The sequence below is a fragment of the Pipistrellus kuhlii genome, unplaced genomic scaffold, assembly GCF_014108245.1.
Source record: "Pipistrellus kuhlii isolate mPipKuh1 unplaced genomic scaffold, mPipKuh1.p scaffold_m20_p_21, whole genome shotgun sequence".
NCBI lineage: Eukaryota > Metazoa > Chordata > Mammalia > Chiroptera > Vespertilionidae > Pipistrellus > Pipistrellus kuhlii.
Genome location: NW_023425520.1, coordinates 7,086,463 through 7,105,337, shown reverse-complemented (window position 1 = coordinate 7,105,337; position 18,875 = coordinate 7,086,463). Strand labels below are relative to the sequence as shown.

General features: G+C 40.7%; 2 protein-coding genes across 4 annotated transcripts in view; one reads left to right on the top strand and one right to left on the bottom strand.

Moving 5' to 3' along the window:
• Positions 1 to 17,380, bottom strand: part of PPP2R2A (protein phosphatase 2 regulatory subunit Balpha) — an 81,479-nt gene extending 64,099 nt beyond the window's left edge. For 2 of the 3 annotated variants that reach the window (XM_036450143.2, XM_045585915.1), the window contains exons 1-2: positions 17,248 to 17,380; positions 15,376 to 15,450 (exon numbers count right to left, since the gene is read on the bottom strand). In XM_036450143.2, coding sequence (XP_036306036.1) covers positions 15,376 to 15,450; positions 17,248 to 17,254 — 82 coding nt within the window. In that variant the 5' untranslated portion in view covers positions 17,255 to 17,380. Of the gene's footprint in view, positions 1 to 15,375; positions 15,451 to 17,247 lie in introns of those variants that run through there. The other variant, XM_036450144.1, reaches the window with a different exon arrangement.
• LOC123652886 (arf-GAP with GTPase, ANK repeat and PH domain-containing protein 2-like) lies at positions 17,350 to 18,503 on the top strand. Its single transcript, XM_045585917.1, has 2 exons — positions 17,350 to 17,948; positions 17,985 to 18,503. The coding sequence occupies exon 1, from the start codon at positions 17,350 to 17,352 to the stop codon at positions 17,926 to 17,928; it is 579 nt and encodes a 192-aa protein (XP_045441873.1). The 3' UTR covers positions 17,929 to 17,948; positions 17,985 to 18,503.
• The last annotated feature ends 372 nt before the right edge of the window (positions 18,504 to 18,875 follow it).

The window sequence follows — 18,875 nt, the reverse complement described above, 5'->3', positions numbered from 1 at the left end:
TGATATTTATCTCTCTCTCTGAAATCAATAAAAACATCCTATATAATAGAGGTAATATGCAAATTGTCCACCATGCCATCACAAAGATGGCTGCATACGACCAGGCCAGCAGGGAGGTTAGTGAGGGACGACCAAATGACTGAATAAACAGGCTGCATGGGGTGACCAGTCCTGGGGGTGGGGGGTGGGGGGGCGCGCAGTTTTGAGGAGCAACCAGGCTGTCAGGGGGGCAGTTGGGACAACCAGGCTGGCAAAGGGGGCAGTTGGGGGCAACAAGGTCAGCAGTTGGGGGTGACCAGGCCAGCAAGGGGAGAGGGGAGTTAGGGGTGATTAGGCTGGCAGGGTGGGGCAGTGAGGAGTGACTAGGCCAGCGGCAAGGGCAATTGGAGGTAAACAGACTGGCAAAGTGGGGCAGTAAGGGGTGACCAGGCCAGTGGGGGCAGTTAGGAGCAACCAGGCTGGCAGGAAGAGGGCAGTTAGGGGCAACCAGGCAGGTAGGGGAGACAGTAGGGGGTGACCAGACTGGCAGGGGCAGTTAGGAGTGACCAGGCCGGCAGGAAGGGGGCAGTTAGGGATGATCAGGCAGTCAGGCAGGTGAGTGATTAGGAGCCAACGGTCTAGGATTGTGAGAGGAACGTCCAACTGCCAGTTTCGGTCCAATCCCTGGGATCGGGCCTAAACCGGCAGTCGGACATCAACAACATCATCAACAATAACAACAACAACAACAATATTGCACACTTCTGAATAAGGAATCAAGAGAAAAGGGGGTCCTCACTACAGTAAAATTTGCTTTCTCTTCAAACTCTTACAGAATTTTTTATGGGTTTTACAAATATTCTTCATCCTACTCAAGATCTGGTAAAGAATTCAGATAATCAGCTAAGCTGTGGAGAAAAGTGTAATAAGAAAATACTAATAATGTAAAAGAATACTCTATTTACAATGTTGCCTTAGGCAACAAAGGGGAGGGAGGGCAGGGTTCTTTAGAGCAGCGTTTTTCAACCGCTGTTCCGCGGCACATGTTGCCTGGTGTGCCGTAGGTGCAGACAAGACAAGGATTTTATAATTTTTCACTATTTTGTTTACTTAATATTTCATAATAAAGTAATTATAAAATACTTTCTTTGTGTTTATTTGATTCCTATTCAAGAGAATTACTTTATATATAGTCAATATAGGCACAGAGTTAATTTTTTTTTTTTTTTTAAATCATAACCAATGGTTAATATTTATTATCTCTCATAAAGAAAATGAATAAAATTCTGATAATTTTACAATATCCCATATTTGTGTAGGTCCTTTAAAACTCTTAAGTACTTTAATACATTATTTTTTAAAATTTATTTTTATATTTTGTTAATAATCACCTGAGGATATTTTTTTTTTAATTTATTTATTTATTTTTTTTACATATTTTAATGATTTTTTTTTTGCCCCCCTCCCTCCCTCCCCCATATCCCCTCCCTCCCCATAGTTTTATGTCCATTGGTTGTACTTATATGCATGTATACAAGTCCTTCGGTTGATCTATTATCTCCCCCAGATCCTCCTCCCCTCCCCGCTGTAATTTGACAATCTGCTTGTTGCTTTACTGTCTCTATATCTATCTTTTGGTTCATCAGTTTATAATGCTCTTTATTATCCACAAATGAGTGAGGTCATGTGGTGTTTCTCTTTCATTGATTGGCTTATTTCACTCAGCATGATGTTCTCCAATTCCATCCAGGTTGCTGCAAATGATGAGAATTCCTTCTTCTTTATGGCAGCATAGTATTCCATTGTGTAGATGTACCATAGTTTTTGGATCCAATCATCTGCTGACGGGCACCTAGGCTGTTTCCAAATTCTGGCTATTGTAGATTGTGCTGCTATGAACATAGGGGTGCATATATCCTTTCTGATTGGTGTTTCTAGTTTCTTGGGATATATTCCTAGGAGTGGGATTACTGGGTCAAATGGGAGTTCCATTTTCAGTTTTTTGAGGAAACTCCACACTGTTCTCCACAGTGGTTGCACCAGTCTGCATTCCCACCAGCAGTGCACGAGGGTTCCTTTTTCTCCACAACCTCGCCAACACTTGTCGTTTGTCGATTTGTTGATGTTGGCCATTCTGACAGGTGTGAGATGGTACCGCATTGTTGTTTTGATTTGCATCTCTCGTATAATTAGTGACTTTGAGCATGTTTTCATGTGCCTTTTGGCCTTCCTTCTGTCTAACATTTTCTAATGGTGGTGTGCCTCGTGATTTTTTTCATGAAACAAGTGTGCCTTTGCCCAAAAAAGGTTGAAAAACACTGCTTTAGAGCCTTACCAATTATGGATCAATATCTTTATGGGATTTTCCTGAGATCAGACCTTCAAATGCTCCCGAACTCCACTCCTACCTTCTAAGGGAAAATGAAACTAACAGCAAAGGATGCTTTGAGCACTAATTCATGTTCAAAGTCCCCTTTCATTTTCCAATTATATTATTCTGGAGTAGAGACCTGATGCATGAAGATTCGTGCAAGAATGGGCCTTCCTTCTCCTGGCTGCCGGCCCTGCCTTTGCTCTGGCTGGAGCCGCCTTTCTGCCTTCCCCTGCTGCCCAGAGGCCAGAGCAGCTGGGGTGGTGCAGAATGCCCACCCCTGGCCACTTGGCGCCTGCATATGCAAATTAACCCTCCATCTTTGTTGGGCTAATTTGCATACTCACTCCTGATGGGCTGGTGGGTGTCACAAAGGTAGTCAATTAGCATATTACTTTTATTGGTGTAGATGGTAGATATACAGCAAGCATGTCAAATTCACAACCCATAATGAATATTTTTGCAGTCCAGCCTATATAACAGTATGTAAGAAACATTTTAATAAAAATTTTGTAACTTAATTTTTACAATATCCTGTTATACATATTAATAACGAAATACAATATTTGATAATGACTGATTACTATAATCGTGTTGCATTCATTTCCTTTATGTTCCTATGCACAGGTGCACCATTTCTCTCCACTAATACTAGCACAAATATTTTAGCAGCCGACTACCACATCATTAGTTTGGTGCACGCAACAGGAAATATTTTGCTTTCAGAGAACAAGAAAAATAGTTTTGCATTACGCTTATTTGTGCAGTTACTTAGTGTCTGGTAAGTTAATGGAATAATATAAATGTAGTCTTTTGTGACTGCCTTCTCCACTTTGCATGTTTCAAAGTTCATTCATGTTGCAGTATGTATCAGTAAGTGCTTCATTCCTTTCTATGACTGCATGTTATTCCATTATATGAACACATAATCTTTTTGTTGTTATTGTTCTTGTTGTTAACCCTCACTCCAGGATATTTTTCCCATTGATTTTTGGAGAGTGGAAAGGAGATGTAGAGAAAGAGAAACATCAATGTGAAAGAGACACACATAGACTAGTTGCCTCCCACACGAATACCAACCAGGGACAGAAACTGAACCTGCAACCCAGGAGCATGCCCTTAACAACTGAGCCACACCAGCAGGGCTTCTTAATAATTCTTTATTGTGATGTAATATTACAGGAATGAATCTTCTCTAAGATATTGGACTTAATGGCTTTAGTGTATTCCCTTGGTAAAATTTTTTTTTTTAATTACAAACTACTGTCACTTTAATCATGGGCAAAAATATTAGAGGAATATATTAGATTTTGAACCAATTGCCCCTTTTAAATTTCATTTAGAAGGGATCTAAATTCTTTTTCAGTAGTCTGTATTAAGAGAGAAACCAAAGTAGGAAATAGGGACTGGTAGGCAATTTTTAAAATATATTTTATTGATTTTGTACAGAGAGGAAGGGAGAGAGATAGAGAGCTAGAAACATCGATGAGAGAGAGTCATCGATCAGCTGCCTCTTGCACACCCCCTACTGGAGATGTGCCCGAAACCAAGGTACATGCCCTTGACCGGAATCAAACCCGGGACCCTTCAGTCCCCAAGCCGACGCTCTATCCATTGAGCCAAACCGGTTTCGCTGGTAGGCAATTTTTAAACATTTTCTAAAGATCTGGAATTTGCCATTGTAGAGGTTCAGATCTGCTTCATTTGAAAAGGAGAAATAGAACCTTTTAAGTGTTATCCTTTTCCCCAGCTTCCCGTAGGTAACAGTTTTATGAGTCTGGAGTAGATATGTTTCTAAGATTGCATAAGAGGAATTTTTAATATTTTCTACTGGCTGATAGGGAAGGCTCTGTTGCATCACACACAGGCTGTTGTAGGCAATAAATAGTTATTGTCAAATTCTTTATTTAGGGATGGGATGCAACATGGGAAAATAGTTATTATAGAAACTGGTAGTAGAGTTGGGATTGCCCCTAGGTTTTATTTTCCTTTGACATTAAAGAGAGATTAAACAAACAAACAAACAAACAAACAAACCTAAGAGGATTCCTAAGAAACAATACATTCTTAATGGACTAAAAATTATTTTTTATTAACTTTTTATAGGGGGGAAGAGAGAGAAACAATGATGCAAGAGTGGGGAAATCAACAGGCTGCCTCCTGCATGCCCAACAGGGATGGAGCCAAAATCCGGTCTTAGCAGCAGAACTAATTCTTCCAGGGAAATACTTCTTTAGTTTCCTAATATTTTAATGCATTTTTATTGTAAAATACACTTGATATAAAGTTTACCATCTTAGCCATTTTAAGGTACAGTTCAGTAGTTTGTTAGCTATGTTCATACTGTTTTAAAACAGATCTGTAGAACTTTCTCATCTTGTAAAACTGGAACTGGACCCATTAAAAGCCTCTTTCTGTCCTCCCCCGAGTCCTTGGTTTCCACCACTCTGCTTTTTGTTTCTATGAATTTGACTAATTTAGATACCTCATACAAGTGGAATCTTATAGCATTTGTTTTGTTTGTGATTGGATTTCATGTCCTCAAGACTTATATATGTTGTAACATGTGACAGGGCTTCCTTGACTCCTCCAAATTTCAGTAGGCATAAAACCATAGGCAAAATATTACATTGAAGCTGAGGTTTTTAAACAGGGTCATTGTTTGGTCCACGATTCCCCTTGAAGTGGACAAAGATCACACAGAAACTCCAGTTGACATCTGAACGTTCAAGGAAGCCAACCAGTAGAAAATACAATTAAGGGAGTACTATCGATAGTATATCATGGTATACAGAAGCATTCAGTAATGATTCGATAAGGATTCCACATATGCCACTGGCAAGGATCTAGATGGCACTTTCATCAACTACTAATATTAATTAAAAGTAGTTCATATTAATAAAAGACTAGCTTACTTTAATATATATATATATATATGTTTTACTGATTTTTTACAGAGAGGAAGGGAGAGGGAAGAGTTAGAAACATCGATGAGAGAGAAACATCGATCAACTACCTCCTGCACACTCCCTAATGGGGACGTGTCCACAACCAAGGTGCATACCCTTGACCGGAATAGAACCTGGGACCTTTGAGTCTGCAGGCCGATGTTCTATCCACTGAACCAAACCAGTTAGGACAAGATTAGCTTTCTTTTAAAATAAACCCAATGACAGAATGGAGTTCCCTCAAAAAAAAAAAAAAAAAAAAAAAAAAAACCAACCTGAAAATGGAACTCCCATTTGACCCAGTAATCCCACTCCTAGGAATATATCCTAAGAAACTAGAAATACCAATCAGAAAGAATATATGCACCCCTATGTTCATAACAGCACAATTTACAATAGCTAAGATTTGGAAACAGCCTAGGTGCCTGTCAGCAGATGACTGGATCAGAAAACAATGGTGCATCTACACAATGGAATTCTATGCTGCCATAAAAAAGAAGGAATTCTTACCATTTGCATCAACCTGGAGGGAATTGGAGAACATCATGCTGAGTGAGATAAGCTAGTCAATGAAAGAAAAACACCACATGACCTCACTCATTTATGGATACTGAAGAACATTATAAACTGATGAACAAAAAGATACAGAGACAGTAAAGCAACAGACTGAAAAATTACAGCAGGAAGGTTAGGGAGATGTGGGGGAGATAAGAGATCAACCGAAGGACTTGAATGCATGCATATAAACATAACCAATGGAAGCAAAACTCTGGGGGGTGAAGGCATGTACAGGAGTGGGGGGGGGGGGCAATGGTAAGATATGTACACATATATTACCTTAATAAAAATAATTAATTAATTAAACTCAATGTTTGAACATGGAAAGAAAATCGGTACAGCAAGTTTTAAAAGTCCTAAATACTTTGACAAAATTTTTAAGGACAGAAATAGCCACAAAAAATACTGAAAATACCAAGCAACAAATAGTTGATACTGCATTCTAAGAATGGGAAATTCAGCAACTACTTTAAAATAGAATTATGTTGTACTTTAAAGTAGAACTTAAAGAAAAATACTGTTTCTTCTCCTTTTCTCTTTTTAGCAGTTAAAAGAGTTGGGAAATAGAAAGTTATTATGCATATTTTATGCCTTTCTTTCAGGAATAAAACAACACATCAAACTTCAACATGTCTGGCTCAAGACACAATGCAAAGGGTATTATTTTCTAATAATCAATACCACGCGGCCAACCCAAAATTGATTATTTTCTAATAATCAAACCACGCGGCCAACCCAAAATTGCACTTGACTAGGCTCTGAGGAGTTCAGCAATCCTACCTTTACTACTAATGATTGCTGGACCTGAGCAGAGTGGAAAATGCCCTGGAAAACTTTTAGAGCTAAAGTATTTTGGCAAATATGTACTGGTATTTAATCTATGGGACAGTTATATTTAAAAACACATATTTTAAAGTCCTGAAAGTATCCTTTCTTCACCAAGATCACCAGATGAACGAGTTTAAGGCCGATCTGATTTGGTATCTAAAGAATGGCAAGATGAAACAATCTCAAGTCAGAGGAAAGCTTTCATGTACAAAAGTAGCACACTATTCTGATCACTTATCTTGAGGTTCATGAGTCTTTTAAACTTTAAAATACTTATTCATCTAAAAAATAGTAATGCTAAGCCTTATACAGAAACAAATTTATGAAAAATAACTATTTTCTCCCAAAATAAATTATTAAGAAAAATGGCATTTTACATTGCTGCAAGTCTCTCTAATGCCTGATTTAACAGAAGATGCCCAGATTATCTTAATTGTTTCTGCATTCAACATACTACTCTTGTTGTGTTGGTTAAATTTATGAAGAAAATCCAGCCTCACGTAGGTATATAGTTGGAAAGGGAGAAGTATTTTAATAGGCTTTGCAGGCAGTTATGAATATCTCTCTTTGATATTACACCAAAACTCAACATGTGGTAGTTTCTTAAAGGCTTGGGGTATCTGGAACCCTATTAGCTGTTTGTTACATTAAAATCCAATGTTCCAAATTGCACTTTTACTTATGCATGATGTTTTTTAAAATATATATTTTTATTTATTCCAGAGAGGAGGGGAGGAGAGAGAGAAACACCAATGATTACAACTGTTGATCAGTTGCTTCCTGCACACCCCACCCTGGAAATGGAACCCATATGTGCCCTGACTGGGAATAGAACCATGACCTCCTGGTTTATAGGTTGACGCTCAACCACTGAGCCACACCAGTCGGGCTTAGGCATGATGTTTAAACAACACAGGTAAAATACTGATTCAGTTACACAGTTCTTCCAAAGGCTGGCACATTTCATTGCACAATATCAAAAATCGCAGTCATTAACATCATTACTGATCTCATCTGGAAAATCTTTAGGTACTTAGAAGTTATCAAGCTCAGGATGGCAGATACCAATTTCTAAAATTCTAATTTTTGCTTGAAAACTGAGGCAGAAGATTCATTATTCATTTGAGAAAAATATCTGCCAAAACATCCAAGTCCCAATAACCACAACTTATCAGTAGTAAAATACTAGTAAAAATAATGCTCAGTGAAAAGAGCAGATAATTCAACTTGAAACTCTTATGCCAATGCTTTTCCTCCAGAGAAACCACTGGACTCTGGCCGGTGGAAGAAGTATTTTAGGTATACTTCTCATTTTGTCACACAAAAACAGACATGTATTCCAGTCGAGATTTAATAAAATAAATAATTTTTACTGTTTCATCAAGAACATTCTTAATTGGCATTTTTAAACTGCTGGTACATGGTGAAGGAAGATGACCATGAATACTTACTAGTATTGTTTGGTGCCAAAATCTTGACTCATGTAAAGGCGCCAGCAGATTTACCCACAATGCTTTTGTACCATTGGTGCACATTTATTTTTGTTATTATGAAAATACTTTGACTTGATAAGCTTTTGAAGGAATTAAAGGGTCGCTCAGACCACACTTTAAAATGCAATAAACGATAGCTGTTTTAACAGTGGTTACGGACCCTCTCTGACCAGAAAAGTGCACATCCGAACAAGCACACTCAATATAATTTTACATACAACTTCAGAAGGTTCACAAAGCCATTACTGCCCATTTATAGCATGTTGTAGCTAAAGAATTCCATCAGCAGAAAATCCAGGCCTGCAAATTTACTTCAAAACAATAATAATCTACTAAGCACTATAACCAAACTTTATTATAAGCAAGTCACATTCTAACAACCTCAACTTCCTGAACTAAAAGAAGTAGCTCAAGTTTTGAAAAAATAGAATTACATTAAGGAAAGTAAAAGGTTTCAGGTTAAGAATCCCAGGCCCACCACCTGCTCAAGAACACACAGTTACTAAATTAACCTTCCTAGACCAGTTTCCTCATCAGTTTTCCGGCGTATAAGACGACCACCTAATTTTACAGTTAAAACATAGGTTTAGGCCTATATTCGCTGTGTAAGACTACCCCCCCCCCCCCCACTTCAAAGAAAAGACTTATTTGCCGTCAAGATCTGCAGGTAATTTTTGTGCAATTTTAGTCTTTTGCCCCCAATTTTCGGTTGACTATTTTTCGTTTCAAAAGTCGTCTTATACGCCGGAAAATACTGTAATATGGAAACACAACAGTATTGCCCTTGATCGGGTGGCTTAGTTGATTGGATGTTGTCCTAGTACACCAAAAGGTTACAGGTTTGATTCCCAGTCGGGCTCATACAGGAGCAACTGATGGATGTTTCTCTCTCACATCAATGTTTCTCTCTCCCTTCCTCTTTCTAAACATATCCTCGGCTGAGCATTTTAAAAAAAAGGAAATGGGAAAGAAAAACGAAAACCAAGTGTCTACTTATTTCTTGGAGTTTTTGTGAAGATTAATGAACATGTAGGGTGTCCTCCAAAAAAACTATTCACACTTTAAATCTTACTAATTCCAATGGGTTAAATCTCAAAAGAAAGAAACATCAGCCCAGTCACTGTGACTCAGTGGTTGAGCGTTGACCTATGAATCTGGAGGTCATGGGTCAATTTCTGGTCAGGACACATGCCTGGGTTGCAGGCTCCATCCCCTAGTCTGGGGTGTACAGGAAGCAGCCAACCAATGATTCTCTCTCACCACTGATGTTTCTAACTCTCTCCCTTCTCCCTTCCTCTCTGAAAAAAAGAAAGAAAAAAAAAGAAAAAAAAAAAGAAACATCAATATATACATTTTGGTGGAATGGAGGGGAAAGGTGGACACCCTGTGTATAAGACACCTGAAACAATACCTAGTTAAGCACTGAATAAATGCTGGCTGCTGTAATTAAGATGGCCATACCATTCCTTCCTGATACGGACTATATTATATAGTGATATTAAATTCAATTATTTATAAGAAATATATTTTACATGTTATCAGGCCTTTCCTTCTCTTTCCTTCTATTAAGAAAGAAACTTGCTGACCCTTGATAACTCAATTATAATTTCCATTACCACCTAAGATAAGAGAGATTATTGAGGATATTAACTAAAACATCTATCTCCAGCCCTTCAATTTTCCAACTTATTAGCATGAGAAACCTAAAATATAGTTTACCTTTCTTCCTGCAACTCAACTAAACTAGGCAATATATGTGTGCAAATACATAATATGAGAATCTTTTTACTAATAAAATTAATTCTTTGCTTCAAACAACTTTTTATCATTCTGCTTACTCCATATGTTTTAAGAAGCTTAAATTTTAGTTAACTAGAAGAGAGTATTAAGAAATAACTAAATTTAATTGTTGGTTTTTGTTTTATTTTAATTACCTGAGACAAAATGTCAGCTAAGCCCTGACTGGTTTGGCTCAGTGGATAGAGTGTTGGCTGCAGACTGAAGAGTCCTAGGTTCGATTTCAGTCAAGGACATGTACCTTAGATTTGGACACATCCCTAGTCCATCATTGGAGGGCAGTTAGGGGCAATCGGGCCAGCAGGAGAATGCAGTTAGGGGCAACCAGTCTGGCAAGGGAGGGCAGTTAGGGCTCATTGGGCCAGCAGGGAATGGCAGTTGGGAGCAACTAGGCCTGCAGAGGAGGACAGTTAAGGGCGACCAGGCCAGCAGGAGAGGGCAGTTAGGGGTGATCAGGCCAGCAGGGGAAGGCAGGTAGGGGCCCTTGGGCTGCCAGGGGAGCAGTTAGGTGTCGATCAGGATGGCAGGCAGAAGCAGTTAGGAGCAATCAGGCAGGCGAGTGGTTGGGAGCCAGCAGTACTGGATTGTGAGACGGGACCCAGACTGAAGGGGATGCAGGCTAGGCGGAGGGACACACCCCAACCTCATGCACAAATTTTGTACACCCTGTATGTAAGAATTGTTATCAATGAAGGAATAAGAAAATTAGTACCTTAAAAAGAAGACACAGATACTGCCTAATACCAGATAAATATGGTCATTCCTGTTATTTATGGGCAATTTTACATTACTCTAAGTGATTGTACTGCATTAAGTACTAGACTTCTATCAGTAATAGTAGTTAAAAGAGACGAGGAGTACCTCATGGGATATAAGGTAAAAATTTTAAATACGAACACTGCTATGGGTCATTAGGTTTTAAATATAGCTAATCCTATAAATAAAAACCTAATATGCTAAGTGTCTGACCATCCATTCGACTGGTCAGCCAGTCGCTATGACGCGCACTGACCACCAGGGGGCAGATGCTCTGACCGGTAGGGACTGGGCAAGACGGGCTGGACAGGCCCTGGTCAAATCCATGCATCGGGCCTCTTGTGTGCCCATATTGGAAATCTGCAAACAACAAGGTTCTACCATTTTCCCCCCTACTAATTGACACTAATGCCAAATCTAGGATGCATTCTACTCAAAAAAATATGTAACATTACATATAGAATGGATTTAAAACTATTAAATATTATGTGAAACCTCAAAAATTAGTTGTTCCTTATAATTTTATTTATGTCCTTATTTGGGGAGTAGTTCCACTCTACAATTGAAAATTATTTTCCTGAGAACCATCCATAAATGTCTAAATCCTACCAAAAATAAACAGGAAGTCAAGTGCTGAAAAAATGCACTGCATTTGGATCAAAGGCTCATAAAAACAGGCTTCATGTAATAAAATCACATTCTAAAATAATTTCCTATGAAAGGAAGTTTAAGAATATCAAATATGAAGCTAAAGAAAAATTATACTTACATTAAAATAATGAAAACCATAGAAAGTATTTAATATTTAACAATATTAATATTAAATTAATGAAAATTCTAAGCCTTGAATAAATAAGTCCAGTAGACTAATTTTTAAATTAAGGCTCCCAGAGAATCCAGTATCTCAATCAATTTAACTGTTTCTTTCTAGGACACCTTTGAGAATTAACAAGATTAGAAGGAACAATAGAAATCACCTAGTCCAGTCTAGTAATCTTAAAATTAAATAAACTGGAACCCAAAGGAGAGCTTATCTAAAGTGATATACTATGATACTGTATGTCATCAATCCAGTTATAAAGCCTACCAAATAAATAAGTCCATAATGGCCAGAAAGATCTCATCAGCCTACATCTCACCTATCTTCCCCCTTCATAACATCATAATAATAGTAACACTTATACCCCTTCACTCAACAAATATGAACACCTACTGTGTGCCAGGCGTTGTTCTAAGCACAGCAGTTTTTATATAGGCCAGTGTAGAGTACAAAGATCCATTAGTCCTGCACTAAGCTTTCAGTAAGTATCACAGTAGGTTTGAGGTACTAAATATACTGTATATACAAAATGTTATGAAGGAAGTTTGTGGGAGGAGTGACAGGCATTCCGAGGAGGGAACAGCAAAACACTAAGACACAAAAGGGTATAGGAGTGTCTGAAGAACAGTATCCAGTTAGCTGTACTGTAAACCATATTAGCTAATCAACTTGGAGAAGTAGAGGCATAGTGATGAAGGGTGTCATATTCTAGACTGAAATATCTGAAAGTAATTTATAATCCTGTGGATACAGTGCCCACTGAAGATTTCTAAAGAAAATAACACTGGGACTGCATTTAAGGTTAACTTAGAAGAAAACAGCACAAGAAGCAGGGAGTCATATGGGAAATTAATCCAATCCTGATGAGAGATATTGAGAATCTGTACTAAGGTGTAAGTGAGTATGGAAAGATTATAACATTACAGAAGTAAAAATGGTGTGCCATGTTAGCCAACTACAAGTAGGAGGGGAAAGAGACAATTTGGAGTCTTTGATGGGAAAGAACTTGGGCTATCTCATTAACAGAAAATAGGCAAACAAAGCTAAAGACTGAGCTAGATATAACCTGTTTAGAGATTAATACAAACCAAGGGGGACAATGTATGAATCTTATTTCAGTAAAGCAAATTATTCCCTTAGTAAACACAATAGACTATGATATGTAAAGTAGAGTATGCAAAAATACCCAAAATTAAGAGTGCAAGTTGAAAATTAGTACATTTGTAATAGACATAGGTACTAGAACAAGTCATATTTTTATTAAATATACATATTAAGCCTCAGCATGTTAATGCTAGGAATATACTGTATGCTAAAGTAATGTTTAACAATCTCAGAAAAATATGCAATAAATCAGTAGCAAAATGAAGCTAAGTATCAGCAGAAGAGAACAATTGATCTATCACACATATCACAATCATTTAGGTCAGTTAGGTAAGTCTGCAATGATCAATTTCTCCTGATTAAATAAAACCCATGTGCCTAATTTGGGAGCTCATCTGCACCAATGCCTCATCAAAGGAGACACAAAAGTTTAACTGAACTGTTGGTTAAATTAAAAAGAAGTAACCTACCAACTTAGCTTCTGGAATATGAAACTTTTCATTCAAAGTTTCAAAGGCAGGGCTGAAGGGCACCAAAGTTTTGCCACCCCAAAATAATGCCTTTTAGATACTGATTTTGGGTTGGTTGTTAGGAAACAAAAGATTCAGAAAGAACTTGTGACCCTCCCTCTACCTGTCTAAAGGAATTCAGATAGAAAACCCTGCTTAAAGGAAAGACCGTCTTAGCATCATACTGTGAAGTAAATGTGGCAGAGAGAGAGATATCTAGTAAAGCCTGTTTATTGCACTTCCCTCTGGGTAATGCTGTTTTTGAGTGGCTCAGAAAGAATTTTACATGTCCACTCTCCCATCTACTTGTAAACTACCTATTTTCCCTTGGAAATCCCAGCCCCCTCCTAACCCCACCACTCCATTCTCCTTTGTCGGAAAATAGCATATAAACCTCAACTGAATTTCCTTATGGCACCCCCCTCAGGAAGTCCTGTAATTTTGGACATTTTCTATTTTAAAAAACAAATGAGTAAACAAAAAACAACCATGTAGTCTTTCTGCCTACCACTTAACAAGTAAAAAAGTATGCGCTCCTTCAGGGCAGGGTTTATGTTTAGACACCCCGTGGCCCCAGTGCTCAGATTTCAGGAGGCCCCCAACAGATCTCTGATAAAAGGAATAAATGCAAAGAAATCAACCAAGGAATGTTTTTCAAGTATACAGCACTTTCATAACTTGGTGCGTATTACACAACAGCACAGAGCTATGATCCAGTATTTGAGTGCCTACTATTCAACAGGTAATGAAGTTACAAAATGAGTAACACATGACTCCTCCCTGCAACTTAGAATTTATTTCTCTTAACAAGTCTAACACTGAAAGGTTTCACCAGAAAACCTTGATTTGCCTTATTTGTGCGACCATATATGAGTCTCTCTGTTTTCTCATGTGAAAAACAGATGGAGTCAAAAGAGGAAATGTGAGAGTGCCCTGTAAAGTATCACAAGTATAATGAATGCCAGTTGGCTCCCCACATGACTCGCCAAACTCTGATCAGACACTGCGTTAAAAATGACACTGACATATCCAAGTATCCTCCTGGCTTAACACAAAGCCATTATCCTACCATAACATGAAAAAAATCCTCAAAACAGTGTCTTAATATGAGGACAATATAATCTTGAGAAAGTTGATTTATAAACTTTCACTAGACATTTTTTAAAATTAAAGTAAATTTTAAGATTTATTATTAGAGAAAGAGAAAAGGGAGGGAGGGAGCAAGTGGGAGAGAGAGAAAGGAAACATCAACTTGCTGCCTCAATGGCTGCTTCTTGCATGTGCCGACCAGGGAAAAAGCCTGCATCTTCGGTGAGTCAGAACATGCTCCAACCAACTGAGCTCCCCAGCCAGGGCTTAAACATCCATGTTTTAATTTATCTGAGTTTCGTTGGAAAATTCCTACCGTCATTCAAGACAGAACACTATTAAAATCTGAACTTTAAAAATTTTATTGCTGAATAAAACAATGCAACTACTTTTGGGAAATGTCTCCTCCACATCTCAAATGAGAACAGAATCCTAAAGTTTCAAAACTTTGAACTTTTGAAATACACTAATAAACAAATTTGGAGGAAAAACTAATACTATTCTATTATATCAACCGAACAAATCCAGCTTTTAACTGCACAATATGCTCCCTGGAAGACATGTGATATAACCATAGCACTGTTATTTTTATCCACCTAAATTAATCCTTATAAGACAATAAAATGAATCATTTGAGCAAACATTTCTTCACTGAATACGCTAATCAACACCACACCTTCAAAGTAGGCAAGTTAAAAAACACACAAAAAACTAAAAAGCTTCCCTCTAAAATACAAGATTCTGTCAAGATGCTTTCTGAGCTGAATGTGATGGCACCTATTTCAACTTAATTACCTAAAAATGATGTACAGCATGAAAAGGCATCACATTTACTTGTATGTGGAATTTACATAGCAAGGAAACCTTTATCGTATAGACCTTGGATTTATCTTTTGATGGTCTTACATATATCATCTACTGCTCCTTTCATTTAATTCATGGAAAATTAATAAGGAGGCCTAAAGAATGAAAGATTTGAAACTATTTTCCTGAAACTGTTCTTCTGTTGCTTGGACAACACAAGATGTTCCTATATAACAGACTCATCCACAAAGAAATCCTCTAGCAATCAAGATTTTGAAGATTCTGTATTCAAAATTTGCATTCGTAAATGCTTTCTTACCTTCTGCTACATCATCATCTACTGCTCCTTTCACCTGAGAAAAACACCACTGAATATCATTCCCTCCTCCAGCTCCTGGAAAAAAGAACACATACTGATTAAAACTGAGTTCTGTTCGTGTTTACGCTACTAAACACTGAGATGGTATCCACGGCTGGCATGACACTAATAGCCCAGTACTGCCCACATACCCAACCACCACCCAGAGCACTGATTGGGAAAAGGTTAGTCCCTGACAGTTGGTACTGCTTTAGGAAAAAAAGAGACTTGGGTATAAAGAATTAAAAGGCCATGTACTGTCACTAACATTGTACAATGTGTTCAAAAGTTCCCTTCCCCTCCAATACTGACTGGTAGATCTTGCTTAAATGTAAGGGAAAAAAGCAAATAGCCAAAGTTAGTTTTTCTCTAAGTGTACAAGAAGTCTGCAGAAGAATGAGTAAGGTTAAAACTACCATAAAACATGGAACGAGTGGAAAACTTCAAGGAACATCACTGCATGGTGGAGTAGGAGCCCTATCACCATAGAGAGCAAACGCAACACTGGCCACCCACTTCTTGCACTGGATTGCCAGGAAATCACTGGCTCCAGAGGGAAAAAGCTGGTGGAAAGATTCTCAAAGGAAGCCTGTTTGGCCTCTCTTCACCATGCCCCTCAAATTCCAAAGGATCTTGCAAAGAATTAATTTTGCTCATTTGTCATCATCTTGAGCAAAACAACTTTAATTTTACTTAATTACCCAAAGAGCAACTTGTTTATAGCAAACCAGAAGTCAATCCAACCTGTTAACTCTTTCAAGGGTTTAATTATCTATCTATTAAAATAATCCAAGAAAACTGGTTTGGTCCCTGAATGTTTCTATTTCAGGTCTAAATAAATACTCGAAGAGGAAATGTCTATGGAGAAACTGAACCTAGCTCTAGAATGAAGTCTACTGGATGAAGATATTCAGCCACACCAAAATGTACAAAAGGAATCCTCGAAGCAAAATTACCTTTCTCTTCCTTCACTTCGATTCTTTGCTAAATATTCAAACCTGTTTTTCCCCTATGCATCATTCCCTCCCCCCCTTCCCAAGCTTTTTACCTAAAAATCTCTTCCCTCTTGGCTATTTATATCACTGAACTCCACAACTATTTTAACTCAATTGAAAGCCTTTTGGGAAAAGGACATCTGCACAAAAGCTAACGTGCAAAACGGAAAGTTGAAATCACATTTTTTCATGCAACTTGCCGTCTTAAAGGCCTTGCACTCTTTGGACGTCAAGGGTAAGAAACGAAAAGGAGATGGTTGGAGACACGGAGACACACACACACACACACACACACACAAAACAACTCAGGTTAATGGTCTCAAAAATATACGTGCCTACCGGGGAAGGAGGGGGGGGCACATTGCATTTTAACTTGTAAAAGCACTTTTCCTTCCCAGTGCAAAATATATTTGTACAAAACACCCAAGAAGCCTTGCATGCAGGGGGAGCACAGTCATTAAATGAAGGAAGATCCGCCAAAAAGTGCGGGGAGAGGGTGGCACGGGGTTCCACCCGGCGCCGGAGCAGGAGGGGCGGGTCGGCCCGCGCCCCCACCGCGCCCCACCCACGCCGCTCCCCGCAGCTCGCCGGCGCGCACCCCACCCCCACCCACGCCGGGGCTCAGCCCTCGGTTTTTAAAAGCCAATTCGACACATCGCAGCGCCCGCCGGCCGCGCGGGGCCCTGTCCGCCCCGCCGCGCCGCACCCCGCCCGGCCGGTCCCCCGAAACCCGCGGCGCCCGCGGCTCTCCCAGAGGCTCGGCGGTCGCTAGGGGGGGACGGAGGGAGGAGGAAGGAAGCGGAGCCTTGTCAGCGGCCGAGGGTGATTTCTCCTTTACCTGCCATGTTGCGCTGCAAATGGTGACCCTGCCGGGTGCCTCGGGGTCTCCGCTTCCTGAACTCACCCCCCTCACCTGGGGATGGGGGGGTAGAGAGGGCGGATGGCGGCGGATGGCACCTGTGGGGGCCGGGGGCGGGGGGCCGGGGAGCAGGAAGGCGGGGCGGGCCGACGAGCCGGCAGGATGGTGGGTTTCACTCCGGGGCTTCCCCGTCCTTGCTCTTCCTCCTGCAGCGGCGGCGGCGGCTACGACAAGCGACGGCGGGCGGCAGCGGCAGGAGCAGGCGACTCCACTTTCAAAATGGCGCCGGCTGGCCTGGGCAGTGACGTCACCGGGGGCGTGGTCTCCGGGCGTGGCCGGGGGCGGGGCGAGGCGGGGAGCGGCCCGGCGGCCTCCTGGCCCCGCCCCTTCCTCTCCGCGGGGCCGCCTGGTCCCACCGTCCGGTCCTGCGCCGCGCCCGGGCCCGCGCTGGGGACCGTGGACCGGGGATCGGGGTCCGGGCATCTGCCCTCTTTCGGCGCCCGGTGCGCGCTCCTCTCGGCCCAGCTCCCCGGCCCCGGCCCCCCAGCCCTCGCGCCGGTGCCGGACCCTGGGGCGGCGCCGCTCTCCCGAAAAAGTCCCCGCTCGCAGGGGTTTATGCGGGCCTGGGTCTTTTTAGCGAATACCCGTTTTGCTCCTTAAAATAGTGCCCCTGTGGGTTGGTCCTGAGGCGGGGGTGGGGGGGGCGGATTGGGGAGAGGGGAAAGGGATTGGGGTGCAAACTCTGCGCGGCCAAGGTGAAAGTTCGCGGAGCTGGGAGGGCGTCGCTGAGCCGGTTCCATGGGGGTGACCCGGAAACTGCGGCGACGGCCCTTGGCGACGGGACGCGGTTCAGTATGGTTTCCGAACAGCAAGCTGAGTTTGCCGGTCGCCGAAGATGGCCGGGAAAGAGGCCCAGTTTCTAACACTAAAAGCGTGGAAACAGTGGTGAAGAGTCAGGCTGCCAAACACTGGCTCCACACATGATGGCCATTCCATTCTTTCTACCTTATAGGACCGTTTCCAAGATGAAATTACTTAATTGGAGTGCATGGTAAATGCTAACTGCTAAGTTATGATCAGATGTGTACGGAAAGCATCTTCTATGGAGTGAAGAGGTGTAAAGAAAAAGTAAACAGGAAACCAGTCACCAGCCAAGAAGGGATGTGCACTTCATTGAAAGATGTATTCGTGGTGCAGTCATGAAAGATGGTTGTACATGTCAGTCTCCACAATACTCTTATGTAGGGGTGTCGAACTCAATCAGAGAAGGGGCCAAAATCTAAAATCCAGCCTAAATCGCTGGCCGAATGGTTTACTGAACAGTCATAAACTGTCATTGTGATGGAAACGCAGCGGAGTGCAGTGATGACAGTGCGGTGCGGGCCACATTGCAAGGCCTGGCGGGACGGATTTGGCCCGCGGGCCTTGTGTTTGACACATGTGCTCTTATGAGATAGGGGTCCACATGTTCCCCATGAAAAACACCTGCAAAAAAATACCTAAGACTTTGACCTTAACCTCCTGTCCATCATTTCCATTCTCTATCTCAGTGTTTTTCAACCTTTTTTGGGCAAAGGCACACTTGTTTCATGAAAAAAATCACGAGG

Excerpts from the sequence above, each read along its gene's own strand:
- LOC123652886 (XM_045585917.1), top strand. The coding sequence starts at position 17,350 with ATGGCGGCGGATGGCACCTGTGGGGGCCGGGGGCGGGGGGCCGGGGAG.